Below are 20775 nucleotides of genomic sequence, written 5' to 3'. Positions count from 1 at the left end.
TCCTGACTTCAAGTTGTCTGCCCACCTCAGCCTCCCAAAGTGTTAGCATTGCAGGCACGAGCCATCGCACCTGGCCTGGGTAATTTATTTTAAAAAGAAGTTTATTTGCCTCACGGTTCTGCAGGTTGTACAAGAAGCATGGTGATGGCATCTCCTCTGGTGAGGGCTTCAGGCTGTTTCCACTCATAGTAGAAGGTGAAGGGGAGCCAGCTGTGCAGAGATCACATATTGAGAGAAGCAAGAGAGAGGAAAGGGAGAGGCCATGTTCAACAACCAGCTCTCCTGGAAACTAAGAGAGTGAGGACTCATTCATTACCATGAAGATAGCACCAAGCCATTCATAAGGGATCTATCTCCATGACCCAAACACCTCCCAATAGGCCCCACCTCCAACCCTGAGAATCAAATTTCAACCAGAGGTTTGAAGGAGTCAGATAAACCAAGTTATAGCAGATACCAACATTCCCCAAGGGCCCACTTTGCCTGGAATCATACATAGCAGGTGTAGTAAGGAAGGATGTTTACCAAAGCAGTAGCTCACTACCAGCGGTATGCAGATCATCAATGGGGAGGGACACATGGTTTCATTAAAATTTCCAAATATTCACTCTCCTTAATCCCCATGGTCACTTGCACGCTTAATGTACCAACGTACCATTTTCTGCCTCCCTTATTTGCCCATATTGTTTCTGCAAATTTTTAATCTATCTTCATTTCAGATCTGTAGTGGTAAAATCCATACTCCAAAATACTATATGCTTAATTACTAATGAAATACTTGGTTTTATATAGTGAATCATTTCATAGCATAGCCCCTAGGAATATGGGCTCAGGAACCAGATGGCCTGGGTGTAGATACTGGCTCTGGTTGTGCGACTCCACAAGACATTTAACCTCTCTGTGCCTCAGATACCTAATCTGTAAAAATGAGGCCCCTAATAGTACCCAACCCATTAGATTGGTGAGAGGATTAAATCAGTCACAGATGCAAAGCACATAGAACATTGTTTGATCTTAAAAAGAGCTAAATAAATGCTAGTTGCTATTATTAGTCCAACAAAATGTACTCCCTATCATAGTATCACAATGTTTTTAATCATTACAATAATCCAGTAAATAAGAAGTATAATAATAGAATGTATGTAAGCAGGAGTTTTATTTGTTGCCACCATAGTAGGATCCAATTTCTTTAGTGAAGTAATTTTCAGGACATAAGAAACAATTCAAAACCACTGCAATAGAGAATTACCCTTAAGGAATCAATAAATGAATGAGGGAAATAGGATAAACAGAATACCAACCTACTCAGCAACATTTCAACATACCTTTTCATGCAAGAGGTTAGTAAGGGGGAAATAATTAAATATGATTCAAAAGAGGTTACCTAATTTGAAGTAGCGAGAGAGGAAGGGAACTGCCCTTTAGGGGGAAAGCAGCAGTTAAAAGAGTCTTGGCTGGGAGCAATGGCTTACGCCTGTCATCCCAGCACGTTGGGACGCTGAGGTGGGCAGCTCACTTGAGCTTAGGAGTTCAAGACCAGCCTGGCCAACATGGTGAAACCCTGTCTCTATAGGGAAAAAAAAATTAGCAGGGCATGGTGGCATGCACTTGTAGTCCTGACTACTCCACTGAGGAGAGAGGATTGCTTGAGCTTGTGAGGTCAAGGCTGCACTGAGATGAGAACACACCACTGTACACCAGCCTGGGCAACAGAGCGAGACTCCATCTTCCCCACCCCCTCCCCCACAAAAAAAAACGAGTCTTGAACTTTGTGAAAAACAATTTTGCCCCACCTAGCTTGGGGAATTAGAACTAATTAATGAGTCCACTTACTTCATGAATTAGTATTTATGTTTTCAGTCAGTCTTATTTCTTGGGATCAGAACTACAAGGTTTACTAATCAGATACATGTCAGAGAGTCCCATCTCATTTATAATAGTCCCCCCCTTATACTGGGGATACATTCCAAGACCCCCAGTGAATGCCTGAAACTACAGATAGTACCAAACCCTATATACACTGCTTTTTTAAATTCATACATACCTGTGGTAAAGTTTAATTTATAAATTAGGCACAGTGAGAGATTAATAACAATGACTAATAAAATAGAACAATCATAACAACATACTGTAATAAAAGTAATGAGAATGTGGTCTCCCTCTCTCTCAAAATATCTTATGCTGTATTTACCCATTTTCGGACCATCGTTGACTTCAGGTAAATGAAAGTGCAGAAAGCAAAATCATAGGTAAGAGGAGCCTACTGTCCTTGGAAACTGACTTCTGTTAAAGAAAATTTAAATAATTTATCCTTTCGTCACTAGGTCTGTAAGTCCAGTTGAAATTGGGGCCATACAAAACTGACTGTCCTGATTTTCTAGGCATGCTGGTCACTTTGATGTTTTATAACGTGATATGTTATAGTTGTTCAGGAGTTTCCAACTTTATTTCTATGGTAAGATGCTTAGAAATCCAAAGTTTCTCTGTAGTTTTTGCTTATTACAAGTTGACTAAGGACATCGCATTTTATGGCAGTCTTGAAAATAAGCCCTGGCACTAAAGTCTATGGTCAAAGATAAAGTGATCTTAGTGAGAACCAAGCCTTTAAACTACTAAGATCACTGAAATACTTTGCCCTCCTTCCTAATCTCATAGGGCTAGCTTTTGTTGGGATATGTATTAATGAGTAAACTAATACTGGCTACAGAAAAAAAACCTTCTGTTTTAGCATTTAAAATGTTTTAAATCTTCACTTATGTTTAAAACAGGATATTTCTGTGTTGCCCAGGCTGGAGTGCAGTGGTGTGATCATAGCTCACTGCAGCCTCAAACTCAAGTGATCCTCCTGCCTCAACCCCCTGAGTAGCTGGGACTACAGGTGTAAACCACCACACCCAGCTAAAAAAAATTTTTTTGGTAGACACAGGGTCTCACTATATTGTGGTAGACACAGCCTCACTTGAGGCTGGTCTTGCACTCTCAGCCTCAAGTGATCCTCCTGCCTTGGCCTCTCAAAGTGCTGGGATTGCAGGTGTAAGCCACTGCACCTGGCCTATTTCAGCAAATGTGGAACAATACATGGGGAAAGAGACATGTTACCTTGGAAAATGTCATAGGTAAAATGGAATTTGAAATTTGAAGGCTTTTAAGATGACCATAAAGCAGTAATAGTGAATGCTCTTTGTTTTTAGTGTAGCTAAAATCTCTCCCTACAACTTCACCTCTACTATACAAATGGGTCAGAAACTCCCTCAATTTCCACAAACTGAAACCTATACACCTACATAAAATTTTACCAACCCTTTCCTGCTTTCCTTTTTCCCTAAGGCCAGTTTCTCCTGCTGTGCTCTGAATTCCACCCCACCTGCCTTCTCTCTTGCATGTTCAATTCCTGCTTCTCCTGGTCCCCCATACTGGATCCTCCCTATCAGCTTTCAAACATAGTCTGATCCATAAAGATACTCCCTCAATCCCACTTCCTTCTTATGCTATCACCTCCACAGACAACCATAAAGAATGTGTGTGCTCTCTACACGTTTTGTTGGGTTTTTGTTTATTTGTTTGTTTGTTTGTTTGTTTGGAGACAGTGTCTCGCTCTGCCACCCAGGCTTACCTGACCCTTTAGCACCCTCCTTGTTTACTTTCTACCATTCTTTCTTAGTTTCTTTTGCCAACTTTTCCTCCTCTATTCAGCCTTTAATTGTTGGAATTCCTTAATACTAGACCTACTGTTCTTCTTACTCTATGCCCTCCTGAGGGAGTTATATACCTATTGATGCCCTTGATTATTATCTATACACCAGTAACTCCCACAGTTATACCTCTAGCTCAGACTTTTTGGAGCTCCAGACTACATGTCCAAGTGCCTAGTTATAATTTTAGTTATATGTTCACAAAGTACCTCACATTTGAAATGTGCAAAATCAAATTCAGGGCTTCCTTTCTATCCTAACAACTTAATCCTCTTGACTTTTCCCTATCTCACCATCCTTCCATTTTCTCAGTCAGAAATGGGAATCATCATTGACTCTCTTCTCCCACATTTAATAATTCAGGATGGTAAACTATTCTTTTCCCAGTTCTCAGAATTGTCACCAATGCTCCAAAGCTGAAGACAACAGACATCAAGGAACCCCCATCATTTAAACAGAATCGGTGAGCTACTGAGAGGCAACAGAACTGGCATTGCTCCTCCAAGCATCAGTCTCCCATCCTTTCCTTCTCCCTACTGCGTTATCTAAATATTATGTGTTGTACGTAAACTAGAGGAACATACGGAAGTCACCGGGGACAAGTAATGTGGTTCTTCCTCTCCCTCAAAGCCAAGTTAAGGAACCCAGTAAAATTACTTGTAAGGACTAGATATACCCATATGAAGGAGATAAAAACATCTCATTGTTGGGTTGGACATCTATGTAGGCAGTGGAGTTGCTAATCTGCTCTGGGCACTAACCCAAACAGGAGAAAAACAAGTACTGGAGAACAAAAAGAAGTGGCACCAGTTGAGGTGCCACTTGGATTGGAGCAAGATGCTTGGATTTTCCAGAAGACACTGAGGAAGAAAGCCAAGCTTGAAGTTAATTGCTGGTACCTGCCCAAGGGGTCTGTGCACCAAGTGATGGGACCCCAACATCAAGAGGCTAGGGAGCACATTGCTAAAGAAGGTATCAGAAGAGGTGGGCCTGTCCCACATCAGGGAACTGTGCAGAGTCCTTTGTATGGCTTCCTGAAGAATGCCTCATCAGATAGCGGCAGCATGCGGATGCCTTCCAAACCAAGTATATCAACAGCAGCTCACATTAAGTGGGAGACATTTGTGACTTGTCCCCAGTCCTCCACTCAGCTCCACAGGCCAGGGAACAAAGCAAAACCTATAATAGAGAAGAGTAAAAGCACAGACCATCTGCCAACTCCACTTCCAAGGATGTCCCTCAGTCCTTGACACATGATTGGACTGGAAGGACACTGAGGGAAGGGTGAAGGAAAGGTTTAAGTTGGGCATATATAAGATAGGACTAGGTCAGACTGGACTTTTAATAACAGAAAGTAATACAGAAGCTACGATAATCTGCTGAATATTTTAAGGAATTTGAAGGGAAATATTATCAGCACATTTGAAGATTGTGGTCAGCAACAAAACTAGAATCTTTTTACGTTTAAACTCCACTGAGTTCAGTCCCTTCAATCACTTGGCTACACAATCAATCACAGAGACACCTCTCTAATAGTACTCTTGATCCTCCCCATACTACAGCTAGAGTGCTCTTTCAGACACAGATCTGACCATGTCACGCCCCTACTTAAACCCTTTTAATGGTATACCATTAACATACCTAGGATAAAGATCTCAATCCTTCCACTACCCCAAAGCCCTGCTTACAGACTCATGGATATGCCTCCACTCTCTCTGTACTCCATCCACATTGGTTTTTCAGGGCCTCGGGCATACCAAATTGAGCCTTCACGTATGCTATTCCACCTGCCAAAACATCCTTCCATACTCCTCCCCTCCTATCCAGTCCATTTGATATCAGCTCATAAATCACTTTCTCAGGAAAGTCTTCCTGAACTAAGCAGGTGTTTCCTTATTATAGACTCTGAAGACACAGCACTGTCCTTCATAATACCAATTATAATAATGATATATCTTTATATAATCATTTTTCAGATGTCTGTCATTTCCAGTAGTCTGAAGGAAGACTCCAAGTGTTTTTACTTACCTTTGTATTCCTGGTAAATCGCACATGAGCCATCATTGAGAATGCATACAAAAAATACTTGATGAATAAAGACATAAATGAAATTACATGTGTTTACTCAAAGTTATTGAGTAGGTCTCCAACTGAGGCATCACTGGTCTTCTCTTATCCTGAGTATCAGCAACTAACGAGATAGGGCTTGCCCTCAGCTCAAACATGAGGCAGGTTCACCTTAGTTCTTGTTTTCTTTGGGAAACCTTCTGATTATAATAATAAACACTAACAACTGGAGATATTTAGTGAGAACATATGAGTGCTAGATAGATTATGCTAAGAGCTTTTCCATGCATTTTTTATCTCATCTACTCATCACAACAACCCCAAAGGCTAGGTGATTTTATTATCTACATGTTTACAGAAGAAAGAAACAGGGGCCTAGAGAAGTTAAGGGACTTGCCCAAGATCACACAGCTACTGAGGATGAGCTGGGACTGGAACCCAGATCTGGCTGATTCTAAAACCTGTGTTCTTAACCATTATAAAACACAGCTTCCAAAACACAGGGATCTCTCTTTACTTAAGATCACAGCACTTACTCAGCATTTACTGGTAGAGACAATCTTCTGACACCTACAGCACTGTTCTTTTCCAATGCCATTCAATGCCTGGACTGAGATCTAAGATTTAATATTTGTATATTTTGGTTCTTCATTAGATGTTAAGTTCTTTGCAGAGAGGGGTCTTTACTGTGCTGTACATCTTTGGTTTCCTTACAAGGTCCATTTCTGGTTTGAATGCTCAAAAACATTTGTAGTATGAATCAATATATGAGTACCAGAACAATCTCACTTAATAGTTTATATAGATGAAATATGCTATATTCATTAAACACAATTCCAGGTTTAGGGAGATTTCCATTTTTAATGAAGATGCCTGTGGATCAATACCATGACTCCTATTTTAATATGGAATATAATAATACAATGTGCCCCGGAAAGGATTACACACTATATGTCCTTATCTAGAACAACAAACCTTATGACTTCTTTATGTTAAATGTTGGTTTCACAACAAATGCAGAAATGTTCATGTTAGATTTGAAACAGAATATAAAATAGATGGTATATTTTATCAGATATGTAAAGTATGTTAGGTTACATCTTCACTTTGTAGAAGGCTAGAAGACCCAGTTTTCTGGCAGTTCAATGTAATTCAAATCGTAACCTCCTTTTATCAGCTCAAATAGTAAACCTTCCTGTGAATGATTTGAATGTAAAATCTTAAGTATTTGAAAACTATTTTATTCCTGAGAAAGAAACCTGGAAGAAAAATCGATAATTTTTCTGGCCTCTGACCAACAATATTGTAATTGTGTCAACCAAATAATTTCCAATGTATTGCTTCCCCACAGGAAATCAAAGATAATTTTCCCACTTTTTATAATTGGAAACCCCTGAGGTAATCTCCCTAGTTTAATTACAGAAATAGGAAATGACATATCAAATATATAATCTTTTCCTTAAATTCATTTTGCCAAAACTATATCAAGCTCTACTGTCTCTACAATAAAAAATAGAAATCATTAAATGAAAAACAAATATTGCTCTTACGTTCACTGCTCCAAACTTCACGCATCTGTCTCTTTTAAAGGATCCATATGGCACAAAGTTCAGCTTTCTTCCTTAACAGAATTAAGAAAATGAGTTATATGCATGTGTATGGGTTTGCATTCATTTAATAATTTAAGTAATACAGATCTAAAGATACGCCACATGATTAGTTTAAACAGTAATAATTAAAAATTACAATTTGTAGTTTGGGTACTATTTTTAATCTCTTTGAATTTCCATTTTCCCACTGGAAAATGATGATAATTCCTGCTTTGCATCAGTTTTATAGGAATTTTAGAAAGATTGAGATTATACATTAGAAACACTTTGAGAATCTCTAATGTTAGATGTATCAAATTCTTGGTATCTTTTATTTTCATTTTTCTGTTTTACACAGAACTCAGTCCCAATTCTGGGTATCTTTACGTAGCTTTGGTTTTAGTTCACATAATACTATAGAGGAAGATAAGAGAGATACATGGTCCTTTCTATTACAGCTCTTTGAAGAATTTCTCAAGACATGGCAACAACCACAGCAAGATGTATTTATGATTCTTGATTATCATAAAAAACAAAATGAAATAAAATAAAAAGCATGAAAGAAGTAAGACTGGTAACTTTGCGTTCAGCCCAAAATTTATTCTAGAAATGTTAACTTCACCACGAACTATTCACCTTCAGTCTTGAGTGTATTTCACAAGGATGATTTAAATTTTTTATATTCTGGTTTCCACTGACAAACTCTGCATTTTGACAAGTTTTGATGAAGCCTATTCATTCTAGACAATTTATGCACACCTAACTTGAATAGTTGATTTTGACTTTATCCCCTTGAGTTCCTAGACCTGCCCTGATTAAATTTTAAAATATAATTACAGGTAGCACATTGAGTCAGTCAGTTAGTCAGAGAGATCTGAGCTCTGTGAATACCTACTTCCTGCAGCACACTGCATTAAGTGCTCTGGAGGAGGACGGGGGTGGATGGGAACAGTCACCCATAAAATGATTTAAGGATTATTATTAAAACAACATATCACCAAGAACAAAGTATTTGAGTAGAAACTCTATACATGAAAGCATAAGGAATGAAGGGTAAAGAAAGCACCAACTCTGCTTTAATTGCCAGTCCTACATATTTAGCAAATGTGTTTTGTTAATAGGTTTACAAGCACTCCAACAAATTAAACAACTGTGGGTCTACCTACAAATAGGCAGCCTGAATTGATGTAAGGCAGTGCTTCAATTTCTTTTACCTGGTAATATGTCAAGGGCTTTGTTAAGTGAAGAATCAGGAAGATACTTTTTTAAATAATTTTTTTTATTTTGGAATAATTTTACGTTTACAGAAAAGTTGCAAAAATAATACAAAGAGTTCCTATACACTCTTACTCAGTTTCCCCTAATGTTAACATATTATATGGCCAAAGTGTATTTTTCAAAACTAAGGATCAACATCGGTACGTTACTATGAAACTTTGGACTTTTTTCCGATTTCATCCATTTTGTACTGCTGTTTTGTTTTGTTTTGTTTTGTTTTGTTTTGTTTTGTTTCTCTCTTCCAGGATTCAATCTAGGATACCACATTGCATTTGGGAGGAAAAGACTCTAACGTCTTATTGCTGAGATTTAAAAATCAGCTATTTCTGGACAATGCAGCTAATCAGTATTAGATATTAATATGAGCAGGAATAAATAAGAATAACATGTCCAAGAGCCACCTGGGCAGACCATAGTGTCAGATTTTTAACTAACTTCAGGGAAAAGTAAACATGATTTTGTAATCAGTCATCAATGTCTACTTTATTTAGTTAAAGGTGCTGATTATATCAAGCTCTACCACCACTGCTAGAGTAGTGTGAACTAGTGTGAACGCCTAGAGTTTCCTACATAAAGACATGAAAAGAGGCTGATTTGGTTATGAAATCTGCCCATTAGGAAAGCTTACCACAGACACAACAGAAACAAAGCCCTAAATGGCCAACTTACGGATATCAGAAGATAATAACGGATCAAGACCATTGAGCATGCATCAAGATCACCTGGAGGCTTTATTAGAATCCAGATTTATAAGTCCCATCCCCAGAGCCTCTGATTCCATAGCGCCCAGGCATCTGCACTCCTAGCAGGTTCCCAGGTGATGTGGATGTTGGGGACTACACTTTGAGGATCACTATTCCAGAACTTCCCTAAGTTAATCTTCATGGATAACTGACTGAAAGAAAAGTAAAGCCATTTTTCTGACAAGGTATAATCATAGGTCCCTGAATTGATATATTGCCTACCAGTTAGATAAGCGATCTGTTAAATCTCATTCCAAATCTGTGCAAGGAGTAAATGAGAAAACAAAACAAATATATTAGTTTCTCACAATAGTTTTGCCAGTCTCTCTTCCTTTCAGATAATGCAATCATATTTTAAATAATAAAATACCATTTTTAACAACAATAAATAATTATAGTTTAAAATCAATCACAAATGTTTGGACCAAAACAAGGCTTCTGATTGATAAACAGAAATTAGTGGGGATAAGGGATGTAAGACACATCTTCTTCAATAATACTTCTCAAACTTTAATGTGTTAATGAACCACCTGGGGATCTTTCAGTTGGTCTGGGGGTGAGCCCCAAGATTTTGCATTTCTACTAAAATTCCAGATGATGCCATTACTGTTCCTCCACAGATCATACTTAAAACAGCTCTATAGGTCTTTGGCAAGATTTTAGCAAGTGCAAGATCTTCTAGCACCTAGTGATGTCTGGAACTTTCTACCATGTCTCAGTTATGGGCATTATTTAATGCCTTTGACTAAAGCAGATTTTGGGATATGCTGGTCTCTATCCTGAACTCTAGGATTTAGAATAAAAAAGGAATAATTTTAGGGAGACTAATTCAACAAAATCTCCCTGGAGTGTATTGGAATATGATAGAAACTTTTAGAACCTAATCACTTACTGAGAAGTCCCTTATATAATCCCTACTTCTTCACTCTAGTGTCAGTCTAGTAACAGTAACATAGGGAAAAAATAGGAAGAGTGTCATCCAATTCTGCATTCTGACAGCATCACTACTGCTAATGCTGATCCCATAAACATCTTTAGTTCCTCAGACTGCTCTTCCTCTCCTTACCCTTCCCTTTGCCAAGGAAGCCCTCTTGGCTCTTGTGATGGGAATTCCTAGAAAGCTATTAAATTTCATTATTCCTCCTACATGAAGCTTACCTTTCTTCCAATTTTTTTGTGGAGTCAAAGATCCACATTGTATAGGACCTTACCACTACTAGAGTATAAAGGGATAAGGGATGAGGAGCCTTTTTTCTTTATTTCATCTGTGTGCCTTACAGGAAAAAAAAAAAAAAAAAAACTTCAGAAAAAAAGTGAAAAAGTTTATTGATTGCCTCAAGGATAAGAGGAGAGTCCTTGAGAAGACATTCTTTTCTACAGTGGGTCAGGAAAAAAGAAAAACCTTGGCCATAAGCAACAAACGGTATATAAACTTTGACTCTCCCAAGATGCTGCCCTAGGATCCATCATACAGTGAGATGGTGGCTTCCATCCTGCACAACTGAGTAGAGTGGAAGGACTGCCACAAAGACCCTCAGATTGCCTCCCTAAACAATCTCCCAGAATATATTAAGGCTTCATGTAAGGTTGCTCTTGTTAACTAATGGGTAGTAATGGAAAAGTAAGTATCCCAGTTTTCAGGGATCCACACATGAAAGAAGATAATTGAGAGATAGCCTAGTCTGAAAAATAGCCCTGGAAATTTTATATCAACAAGAGGCCCTTACCACCCCAAACTCCTCAGTCCCTTAAATTCCTACCTCCACACCCTCGTGCATTGCAGAGAACCACTATTAGTGACCAGGGGCCAAGAAAGCCCTTATTCAAGTGAAAATCTCTAAGCAACCTAGGGATGAAAGTAAGAAAAACTGTATCCATGACTGTGAGCTTGAAAATTTACCTGCACTTCCAGACTTCCCTGATAAAATTAGTAGTAATTTTTTTAAACGTGATTTCCTGAAACTATATAATGAATGTGTCAACTTTTAGAAGATATGCAAAACTCTGTGAACAAATATTTTCCAAATAACCAATGAATGCACGTCGTTATAAAACTATGCATAGGTAAAAGGTCCATTCAAAATGCAAGACAGACCAATAGATTTTAATGTAATAGAACAGGGAAAGCTCGTTGATATTATTTCATATTCCACATTGCAACTGACATCTAAGAAACTTACCACTTCTCACATTTTGATGCAGTATCAAAGAAGAATATTCACAATTATCTGAAAAAGCTCTTAAAAACTCCTCCTTTGTCTTACCACATACTTGTCTGAGATCAGAGTCTCTTCATATACTTCAACCAAAATGGTATATCACAACAGATTAAATGCAGAGGCAGATATTAATCCAGCTATCTTCTATTAATTATAATATAAAAGAGACTTGAAGAGATTTTTTAATGCCATTTTTCTCACTTTTTTATTTTGGAAAATATAGTCATTTTCTTTGTTTACAGAGGGCAGGAAAAAATTGAAAAAGAAAATATAGTAAGTTTCACAAAGTATATAAGTTATATAACAGTTTTGATTATATTTAAATAGATGCATATTTAATTTCTTCTCAGTTTTAAGTTCTACATGGCAAATATTAACAGATATAACCCGCACAAAAAATAGCTCTTTGGGGGTCCTCAATAATTTTTAATAATGTGCAGAGGTTATAAGACAAAAAATTTGAGAACTAATAGACTAAGCTAAGGACTGTGCTTTATTACCTTGTGTTTTAAATATTTGTGTCTCTGGACTGGATGATCTAATTACTACACATAGGTGAATTTTCTATGGAATTACATATTTCTATGGAAAATATGTAACTGAACTACCAAAAAGGAACTTACAAACATACCTACTCTGGCTCTTTGAAGAAGGCACTAGAAGGTTGTAATTCCAAATTTGTTCTTGATTATACAACAAGATGGCAGTTAAATAACTTCTTTTTTGCACTTGCTAGTGTACTGGTTCTCTCCTCACTGGAGTTCCTTGGGGGCAGGGTGTGGTGCCTTTTTGACTGCTATAGCCAGAGGACAAGAATGACTGAAATATTTGTTTAATGAATAAATCAACAAAATAAATACTTAGACACCAAAAAGTCATTCCAGACTGCTATTTAAATTATATTTATGGTTGCTCTATAGTCCTATAGTCAGAAACACCAGCCAGAGGCACCATATACATTCCAAAGATATAAATAGAAGCCCCTTTGATGGACTCATACAACCGGAAATTCTTTTAAGAGATGATATTTTAGTGAAACTGCAATTTGATTGTGGCATCGCTCTTTCTCTGATCAGAAATTTGGATCACCTGAGAAGACTTATGTGGAATTATGCACTTTCTGGAAATATTAACAGGCATAAAAATTCGCATTTATCTAAATGCCTCACCTTATTGGTAGCAATCAAGCTATCTGGAAAATATTTGGAGGATTCTCCTTGCATCCTTTACCATCATGGCCAAATTTAGGGTCCCCTGAAAAAAGTAAAACGCCTGAAGGAAATGATTGGAAATTATACCAAAGACATAATCTGAAGACCTGTTGGTTTGCTAATATAATATTGGTTTCTAAAAAGCCAGCACATGCACTATGTCTGTTTCATAGAATGGAGTATATAGAGATTACTGTATGCAGCATACAATTATTCCCCGGGTTTTCCATATCTGAATAGCACTCCAATTCAGCTTTGAGTGGGAGGTTATGTGGCTCCAATGCCTCCTGATAAAATTGTATTAATTCTACTCTTGTTGACTTAACTTTTTTGTTGCTTTTTTTTTTTGAGACAGAATCTCACTCTATCAGCCAGGCTGGAGTGCAATGGCACGATCTAGGCTCACTGCAACCTCTGCCTCGTGGGTTCAAGCGATTCTGGTGCCTCAGACTCCTGATTAGCTAATTTTTGTATTTTTAGTAGAGACGGTGTTTCACCATGCCGGCCAAGCATGAACCGCCGTGCCCAGTCAACTTCAATGTTTTAAATTGTATATATTGAAGGTTTTATATATACACCTTGATGATTTAATATACATATATAGTGAAATAACCATCATAATCAAGCTAATTAACATATCCATCACCTCACACAGTTACTTTTTTATCCCCCTACATTAAGAATGCTTCTACCTTCTTGGCCAGGCTCAGTGACTCGCGCCTGTAATCCCAGCACTCAGGGAGGCCCAGGTGGGAGGATCAGGTGATCAGGAGTTTGCGACCAGCCTGGCCAACATGGGGAAACCCCATTTCTACTAAAAAAATACAAAAATGAGCCAGACATGGTGGCATATGCCTGTAATCTCAGCTACTAGGGAGGCTGAGGCAGGAGAATCACTTGAACCTGGGAGGCAGAGGTTGTGATGAGCCAAGATTGGGCCACTGCACTCCAGTCTGGGTGACAGAGTGAGACTCCATCTCGGGGAAAAAAAAAAAAAAAGAGTGCTTCTACCTTCTTAGCCAATTACAAGTTTACAGTACAGCATTTTTAACTATAGTCATCATGCTATAATTAGATCCCTGGAACTTACTCATCTTGTAACGGAGAATCCACATCCTTGCTCAAAATATCCCCATTTTTCTCTCCCCTCAACCTCTACTACTAAACCGCCAGTCTAGTTTCTGCTCCTACGAGTTTGACTTTTTTAAGTCCACACAGAAGTAAAATCATACAATATTTGTCTTTCTGTATCTGGCTTATTTCACTCAGCATAATGTGCTCCAGGTCCATCCATGTTGTCCCAAAGGGCAGGGTCTCCTTCTTTTTAAGGCTGAATAATGTTCCATTGAATGTATATACCACATTTTGTTTGTCAATTGTCAATTCATCCATTGATGGACATTTAGGTTGTCCTGAAATCTTGGCTATTGTGAATAATGCTGCAATAAATGAGAGTGCAGTTATCTCTTTAAGATCCAGATTTCAATTCCTTTGGATAAATATCCAGAAGTAGAATTACTGGATAATACGGTAGTTTCATTTTTAATTTTTTGAGAAACCTCCATACTGTTTTCCATAATGGCTATACCAGTTTTCATTCCCACCAACAGTGTACCAGTGTTCCCTTTTCTTCACATCCTCGCCAATACTTGTTACCTTTTGTTTTGATAATAGCCATGTGTAACAGGTGTAAGATGATATCTCACTGTGGTTTTGATTGCATTTCCTTAATGATAGTGATGCTGAGCACCTTTTCATGTGCATGGTGGCCATCTGCATGTCTGTTTGGGGAAAATATCTTTTCAGGTAGTTTGCCTGCTTTTTAGTCAGATCATAACAGTCCCCTCTTACCTGAGGGGGATACCTTCCAAGACTTACACTTGATACCTGAAACTGCAGATGGTATTCAACCCTATACACACTATGCCAGTCCATTTAATAACCTAAATGGCTATTTCATCAGGCAGGGCAGGATGGCATGATATTTCATCATACTACTCAAAATGGTGCAAAATTTAAAACTTATAAATTGTTTATGGCTGGGTACAGTGGCTCGTGCCTGTAATCCCAGCACTTTGGGAGGCCGAGGTGGGTAGATCACGAAGTCAGGAGTTCGAGACCAGTCTCCATCTCTGCAAAAATACAAAAATTTGCTGGGCGTGGTGGCACATGTCTGTAGTCTCAGCTACTCAGGAGGGGTTGCCAGTGATTGGAGATCGGGCCACTGCACTCCAGCTTGGGTGTCAAAACAAGGGCTCCATCACAAAAAGATGAATGTCTCTTCATCTTCTTTTATCCTATTCTTTTTTTTTCCATACCACGTCTTACTCTGTAGCTCACCATAATTTATTTGTGTGCTTATTTTAGGTTTCCCTCACGTAAAATGTAAATTAATCCCGGAATGGTTTTTGTTGTTATTATTCCATTATTTTGAGGGCTGGGCACATTGATGCGCAAGGAGTGCCCAAACTCATCATCTCACTCTTTATACAGCAGGGCAAACTGCCTAAAGTTTCCTTTTTACTATTTTCTTAAATGGTTAAAACTCACAAAAGCCCTCTACAGTTTTAAATACTTTGCGACCCCGGAAGTAAAAGGTACGGGTTCACAGGAAAAGGCTATTTCCGTTTCCGTACGGAAGCAAAGGAGACGACACCATGGCGAAAGCCGGGGAAAAGAGCAGCAGCAGCTGGAAGAAAAGCCTGAAACGGAAAGCCGCTGCTGAAGAAATTCAGGAGGCTGCAGGCGCTGGGGATGGGGCAACGGAAAGCGGGGTCCAACCCCCGAAAGCGGCTGCTTTTCCGCCAGGCTTTAGCATTTCGGAGATTAAAAACAAACAGCGGCGACACTTAATGTTCACGCGGTGGAAACAACAGCAGCGGAAGGTACGCGAGGGGCGGGAGCTGCCGGGCGCCTGCGCGATGTTCCTGACGCCTTGGGCGGTCGCGGGGCGCACAAACGTGTTTGTCTGCTGGTCTCAAAGTGTATTCTGTGGCTCGGTAGGAAGGGTGGTGCCGCGGCCCACGTGTTCTGGTCCCCTCGCCGTGGTTTGGAGACTCTCGGTTCAGCCTTTTGCCTGAGCGTCAGGGTGGAAGATTTTCTTGATAGGCTGTTGCCTAGGATGCTGGATTCACAAGGAAAGTTGGAAGGCCTGTTGGCTTAGTAGTGAAAACTACGCCCTCCTGGCCCAGAAGGCAAAAGTCTCAGCCCTTTGGCCCGTCTAGGCAGCGTTGGTTAATTTGCAGAATCTGAAATGGAGGCAATACGTAATAAATCCAAAATATTGCTTCTCTGACTCTTGCAGCAGCTCTTTACCGAAATTAGTACTGTAAAGTTTCCGGTAATTGTATTTGTTCTTTAAGCCTTATCCTTATACGTTTCTGGTAGGCAAACAAACTGAAACATAAAGAGGTTTAAACGGCTTGCCAAGGTCACAGTGCCCATTTCTGGTTAAACTGCAATTGGAAGAAAACGTTTGCTTTTTCTTGCGCATCATGGAAGTTCACACAATATTCTTATTACGTGTCTGCCTCCTCTTACTGGCCCTTCTGAGGCCCGGGACTGGTTCTTACTCATGTTCAGTGTCAAGGTGCTGTTTGAGTACATACAAGGGGCATTTAACTTATTCTGGTATGCACGTATTGGGGAGGGATGTCCTAGAAGATTTACTGGAGCTATGATTTCTAATCTGAAACCTGGTGGATTGAAAATCAGTAGGTGCTGGAAAGAAAAGAATATTTTTTATTTTGTCAACCCTTCTATCTAGAAATCTCCAGGAGAATATATAGTTTGACAATACAAATACAGATAATCTTAATCCACCTTGCAAGCTCTTACTAAATTTTAAAAGTATGTTTTGATTATAAAATATGTATATAATTGGTGATGGTTTTATGAAAAACAACCTGAAAACTCATATCCCATTCCTATTTTTAGTGCTTTTCAAGAGAAGCAAGCAGCATAACCGTGGTGGTCTTTAGGATGCAACCAGTTAGGCAAAACAAAACACAACGGAAACCACATTTTGTACTTTAATTAATTTGAGACTTTATGGAAAAAGAGTAAGCTAGTCAAATTTTAAATGTTCAAACTTGCCAGTTTAGATTTTTTTAAAAGAATCAAGGCCTTTGTTAAAGAAATCTTATTAATTGGCCAGCTCATTTGGCTTACAGTAATTTAAGTAGAAAAATCCATGTCCAGATGCTTATTTCAATAGATTACAAAGATCGCCCAGTTCGCGTATTCATAGCATTAGTAATTTGTAGTTTGAGTATGTGTTTGTGATATAACTGGTTGTTTCTCAATATTGTTCTTTTTTTTTTCACCCTTTAGGAAAAGTTGGCAGCTAAGAAAAAACTTAAAAAAGAGAGAGAGGCTCTTGGCGATAAGGTAAATAAAATTCTTAGCTGTTTGCTTTCTGTCTTATATTAGGGAATCCTTCCTGATATTTAGGTTGAATTACTTTCTTTTAAAATTTATTATTACATATTTTGTATGTATGAAGAAATACAAAAGTAATATAATAAACCTCTTTGTATCATTTACCCAACTTAAGAAATAATGCATTAGCAAATTTTTTTTGCAAGGAAGCCCCTTGTCTGCTTCTTCATAATTGCTTTTCCCTCCAAAGATAACCACTTGTGAAATTTTTGATTATTTTTTCCATGCGTTTCTTTTACCTTTACTATGTATGTTTGTGTACCTATACGGTAACATAGTGGTGGTGTTTTGCATGTAACTTTGTGTTTGAGAGGTCAGCACCTCTCCCTGACTTTGGGAATGGGGAAGCTCCTCAGGTTAGGCCTGGAGCTTGGCTCTTGTGATATGAAGCAAAGGTTTTTGGTCAGGCAAGGCTGGGGAAAGGCAGGACAGAGCCTCTTCTGGAGTAGGGTGATAAGGATATGTTAAGCTTTAGAGCTGGTACAGAGGATATGAACCTGTGAAAAGTGAGAATGGGGAGTGGGAGGAAGGTGAGGATTATGGCAAAGAAAAGAATGGATAATGCATCAAGAAAGAATTTGGCTATATTTGTGGTACTCATAAGAAGTGAAATCTTTATTGAAAAAAATTTTTAGACTACTAAATACTCATACATTATTGCATAGCTAAGTTATTTTTATTTTCAGTGTATTTATAGTTACTCCTAGGTTATGATTTATTTTTGCAAAATTTTGAAAACATTCATGTCTCACCTCCCATTTCTTAAGATATCAAGTAAGTTACCAAATAAGGGTGTTTGAGGAAGGGAAAAAAATGTAAAGACTATACAAACTAAACACTCTACTATTTCATGCATTCTTTGAATAGTATTAGGTTAAACCATAGAAAATTGTCAATAGTAGACTGTTTTGACCTACAGTATCCTAGTATGTCAAGCATGTTAGTCTCTTTTTAACTCTTTAGTAATCAGTCTATTACAGCAAATTAATGTTATGATCACCATTTGAAAATACCACCATTCTTGCTTTTTGAGATGAAAGATGACTTCTTAAAACTGCCTCCTTTAAAAAAATAATCAAAATGTAATATTTGTTTCATAGAGTAATAAATGCTAAATAGTTTCAGTTTATATGTTCTTCATAGCTCTGCTAGTGTACATATATTTTAAATTAGTTTTAATGTACTCTTACAATTCTCTGCTCTACTTCTTAACAGTTCATTTACACCATTTCTTGGTCTAAGCTGAGTATGCATGATTGCTGATCCTAACAGTATTCCATAATGTTGATGTACTGTAGTATGTTTAGTCATTACCTTGATGTTGAACATTTGCCCTGTTTGCTGCTTATTTTCATTATAAATAGGGATACTATATAACATACTTCTTTGTATAAATTATTCCCCCATTTACATTTCTGAACATAAATACCCCAAAGTAAAATTACCAGGTCAACGGAATAACAACTAGACTTTTATTAAATATTTCTGAGTAGCTTCCCGAAAGTATTGGAACAGTCATGTACAGATGTCAGTTTGTTATTTTTTTCCTTTTTTTTTTTTGGTTTGAGGTGGAGTCTTGCCCTGTCGCCCAGGCTGGAGTACTGGAGTGCAGTGGCACGATCTCGGCTCACTGCAAGCTCCATCTCCTGGGTTCACACCATTCTCCTGCCTCAGCCTCCCGAGTAGCTGGGACTACAGGGGCCCACCACTACGCCCGGCAATTTTTTGTATTTTTTAGTAGAGACGGGGTTTCACCGTGTTAGCCAGGATGGTCTTGATCTCCTGACCTCGTGATCCGCCCGCCTCGGCTTCCCAGAGTGCTGGGATTACAGGCGTGAGCCACTGTGCCCGGCCTATTTTTTTCTTTTATTTTTCTCCTGTTTCATATGTTTTCCCCTAGTAGATAATTATCTCGATCCCTATTTCTTCTCCTTGTTATTTCTGCACAGTTTTAAGCCATTTCATTCAGTGTTGGCCGTTCTTCTAGTATGTGTGTGGCTCTGCCCAGATTGTTAAAAAAAAAACAAAAAACTCTTATTCAATATTGTTATTAGGATTGATGTAGCAATAGAAGTGAATTGATCTGAGGAACAGATTGAGTTTGGGATTATTTGTAGCTTTCTGTTGTTTTTCCCCAACCGTAATATAATTAATGTAAAATCCTTCTACAGTGTAATCCTTTCTCTTTTACTTAGGCTCCACCAAAGCCTGTACCCAAGACCATTGACAACCAGCGAGTGTATGATGAAACCACGGTAGACCCTAATGATGAAGAGGTAATGTTAGAAGTCTTAAATTAGTTTGAATGATCACACATAATTGATAAATTATGTATTTTTATGTTGATATTTAAAGTGCTGGCTGGCGAAGTTGTATAATGGACTGGTTCAGCTAAAATGCTGGCATATTATCTTATTATTTGGTGTAGATTATTTCATAATTGATTTCCCAATAATGCTATAGACAAATAAAGTAAATATTTACTTTCTAGTAATCTATTTTATGTCTAGGTAAACTTTCACATTTGTCATATAATCCCTGACTAGTATTTTGGATGGGTTTTTTTGTTTTTGTTTTTTATTTTGTTGAGACAGAGTCTTGCTCTTTCACCCACGCTGGAGTGCAGTGGTGTGATCTCGGCTCACTGCACCCTCTGCCTTAACCTCCTGAGCAGATGGGATTACAGGCACCTGCCACCCTGCCTGGCTACTTTTTGTATTTTTAGTACAGATGGGGTTTCACCATGTTGGCCAGGCTGGTCTCGAACTCCTGACCACAGGTGATCCGCCCATCTTGGCCTCCAAAAGTGCTGGGATTACAGGCGTGAGCCACTGCGCCTGGCCTGGTAGTGTTAAAAGAATTCCTCGTACTATAGACTTTTGTAGTAGTTGTTAGACATTTTGATACCTAAGAATAACATTTGATGCTATTTTTTGTATTCTTATAAATCTTAGTTTCAAGATAATCTTTAACTTTGCACATTCTCCTTAGATAGTTTGCAACAGTGCAGTAAAAGAAGCAAGATTTTAAAACTATATTTTTAAAAGTTTCGTAAAGGAAACTTGGTTTGGAATGTCTGTTTGCTTTGCAACAGTGCTGCTATCAACGTTCTTTCACATATCTCCTGGTATAGTCATTCACTAATTTCTGTCCTTCTTTCAGCAAATGTTTATGGATTCACTTGCACTGTATTGGGATCCATTTTAGGGATTTGAGATCCATCAGTACACAGAATACTCACACACACACAACTTCTACCCACCCAGAGCTTACATTCTAGGAAGGGAGACAAACAGTCAACATAATGAAATAAATAAGTTAGACATATGTTAGCCGATGATAGGTTACTAAAGGAAAACAGGATAAAGGAGATTCAGGACTACCTGGAGTGGAAAGGGCTTGCAATTTTATGTAAGTAAGGTATTTGTGTGTGTATGCATTTTTTTTTTTTGTATTTATTTATTTATTTATTTTTTATTTTTTATTTTTTTATTATACTTTAAGTTCTAGGGTACATGTGCATAACGTGCAGGTTT

At 38.2% G+C, this 20775-nt stretch overlaps 1 protein-coding gene across 2 annotated transcripts in view; it reads left to right on the top strand.

Annotated features, from left to right (window-relative positions):
• The first annotated feature begins 15419 nt into the window (after positions 1-15419).
• RPF1 (ribosome production factor 1 homolog (S. cerevisiae)) overlaps positions 15420-20775 on the top strand; it is a 21428-nt gene continuing 16072 nt past the window's right edge. Inside the window, exons 1-3 of one of the 2 annotated variants that reach the window (XM_011956122.1) lie at positions 15420-15684; positions 17132-17188; positions 19435-19515. In XM_011956122.1, the coding sequence (XP_011811512.1) occupies positions 15457-15684; positions 17132-17188; positions 19435-19515 (366 nt within the window). In that variant the 5' untranslated portion in view covers positions 15420-15456. The remainder of the gene's footprint in view (positions 15685-17131; positions 17189-19434; positions 19516-20775) is intronic. The other variant, XM_011956121.1, reaches the window with a different exon arrangement.

The sequence above is a fragment of the Colobus angolensis genome, unplaced genomic scaffold, assembly GCF_000951035.1.
Source record: "Colobus angolensis palliatus isolate OR3802 unplaced genomic scaffold, Cang.pa_1.0 Scaffold41, whole genome shotgun sequence".
NCBI classification, from domain to species: domain Eukaryota; kingdom Metazoa; phylum Chordata; class Mammalia; order Primates; family Cercopithecidae; genus Colobus; species Colobus angolensis.
This window is presented reverse-complemented; position numbering and strand designations above follow the sequence as displayed.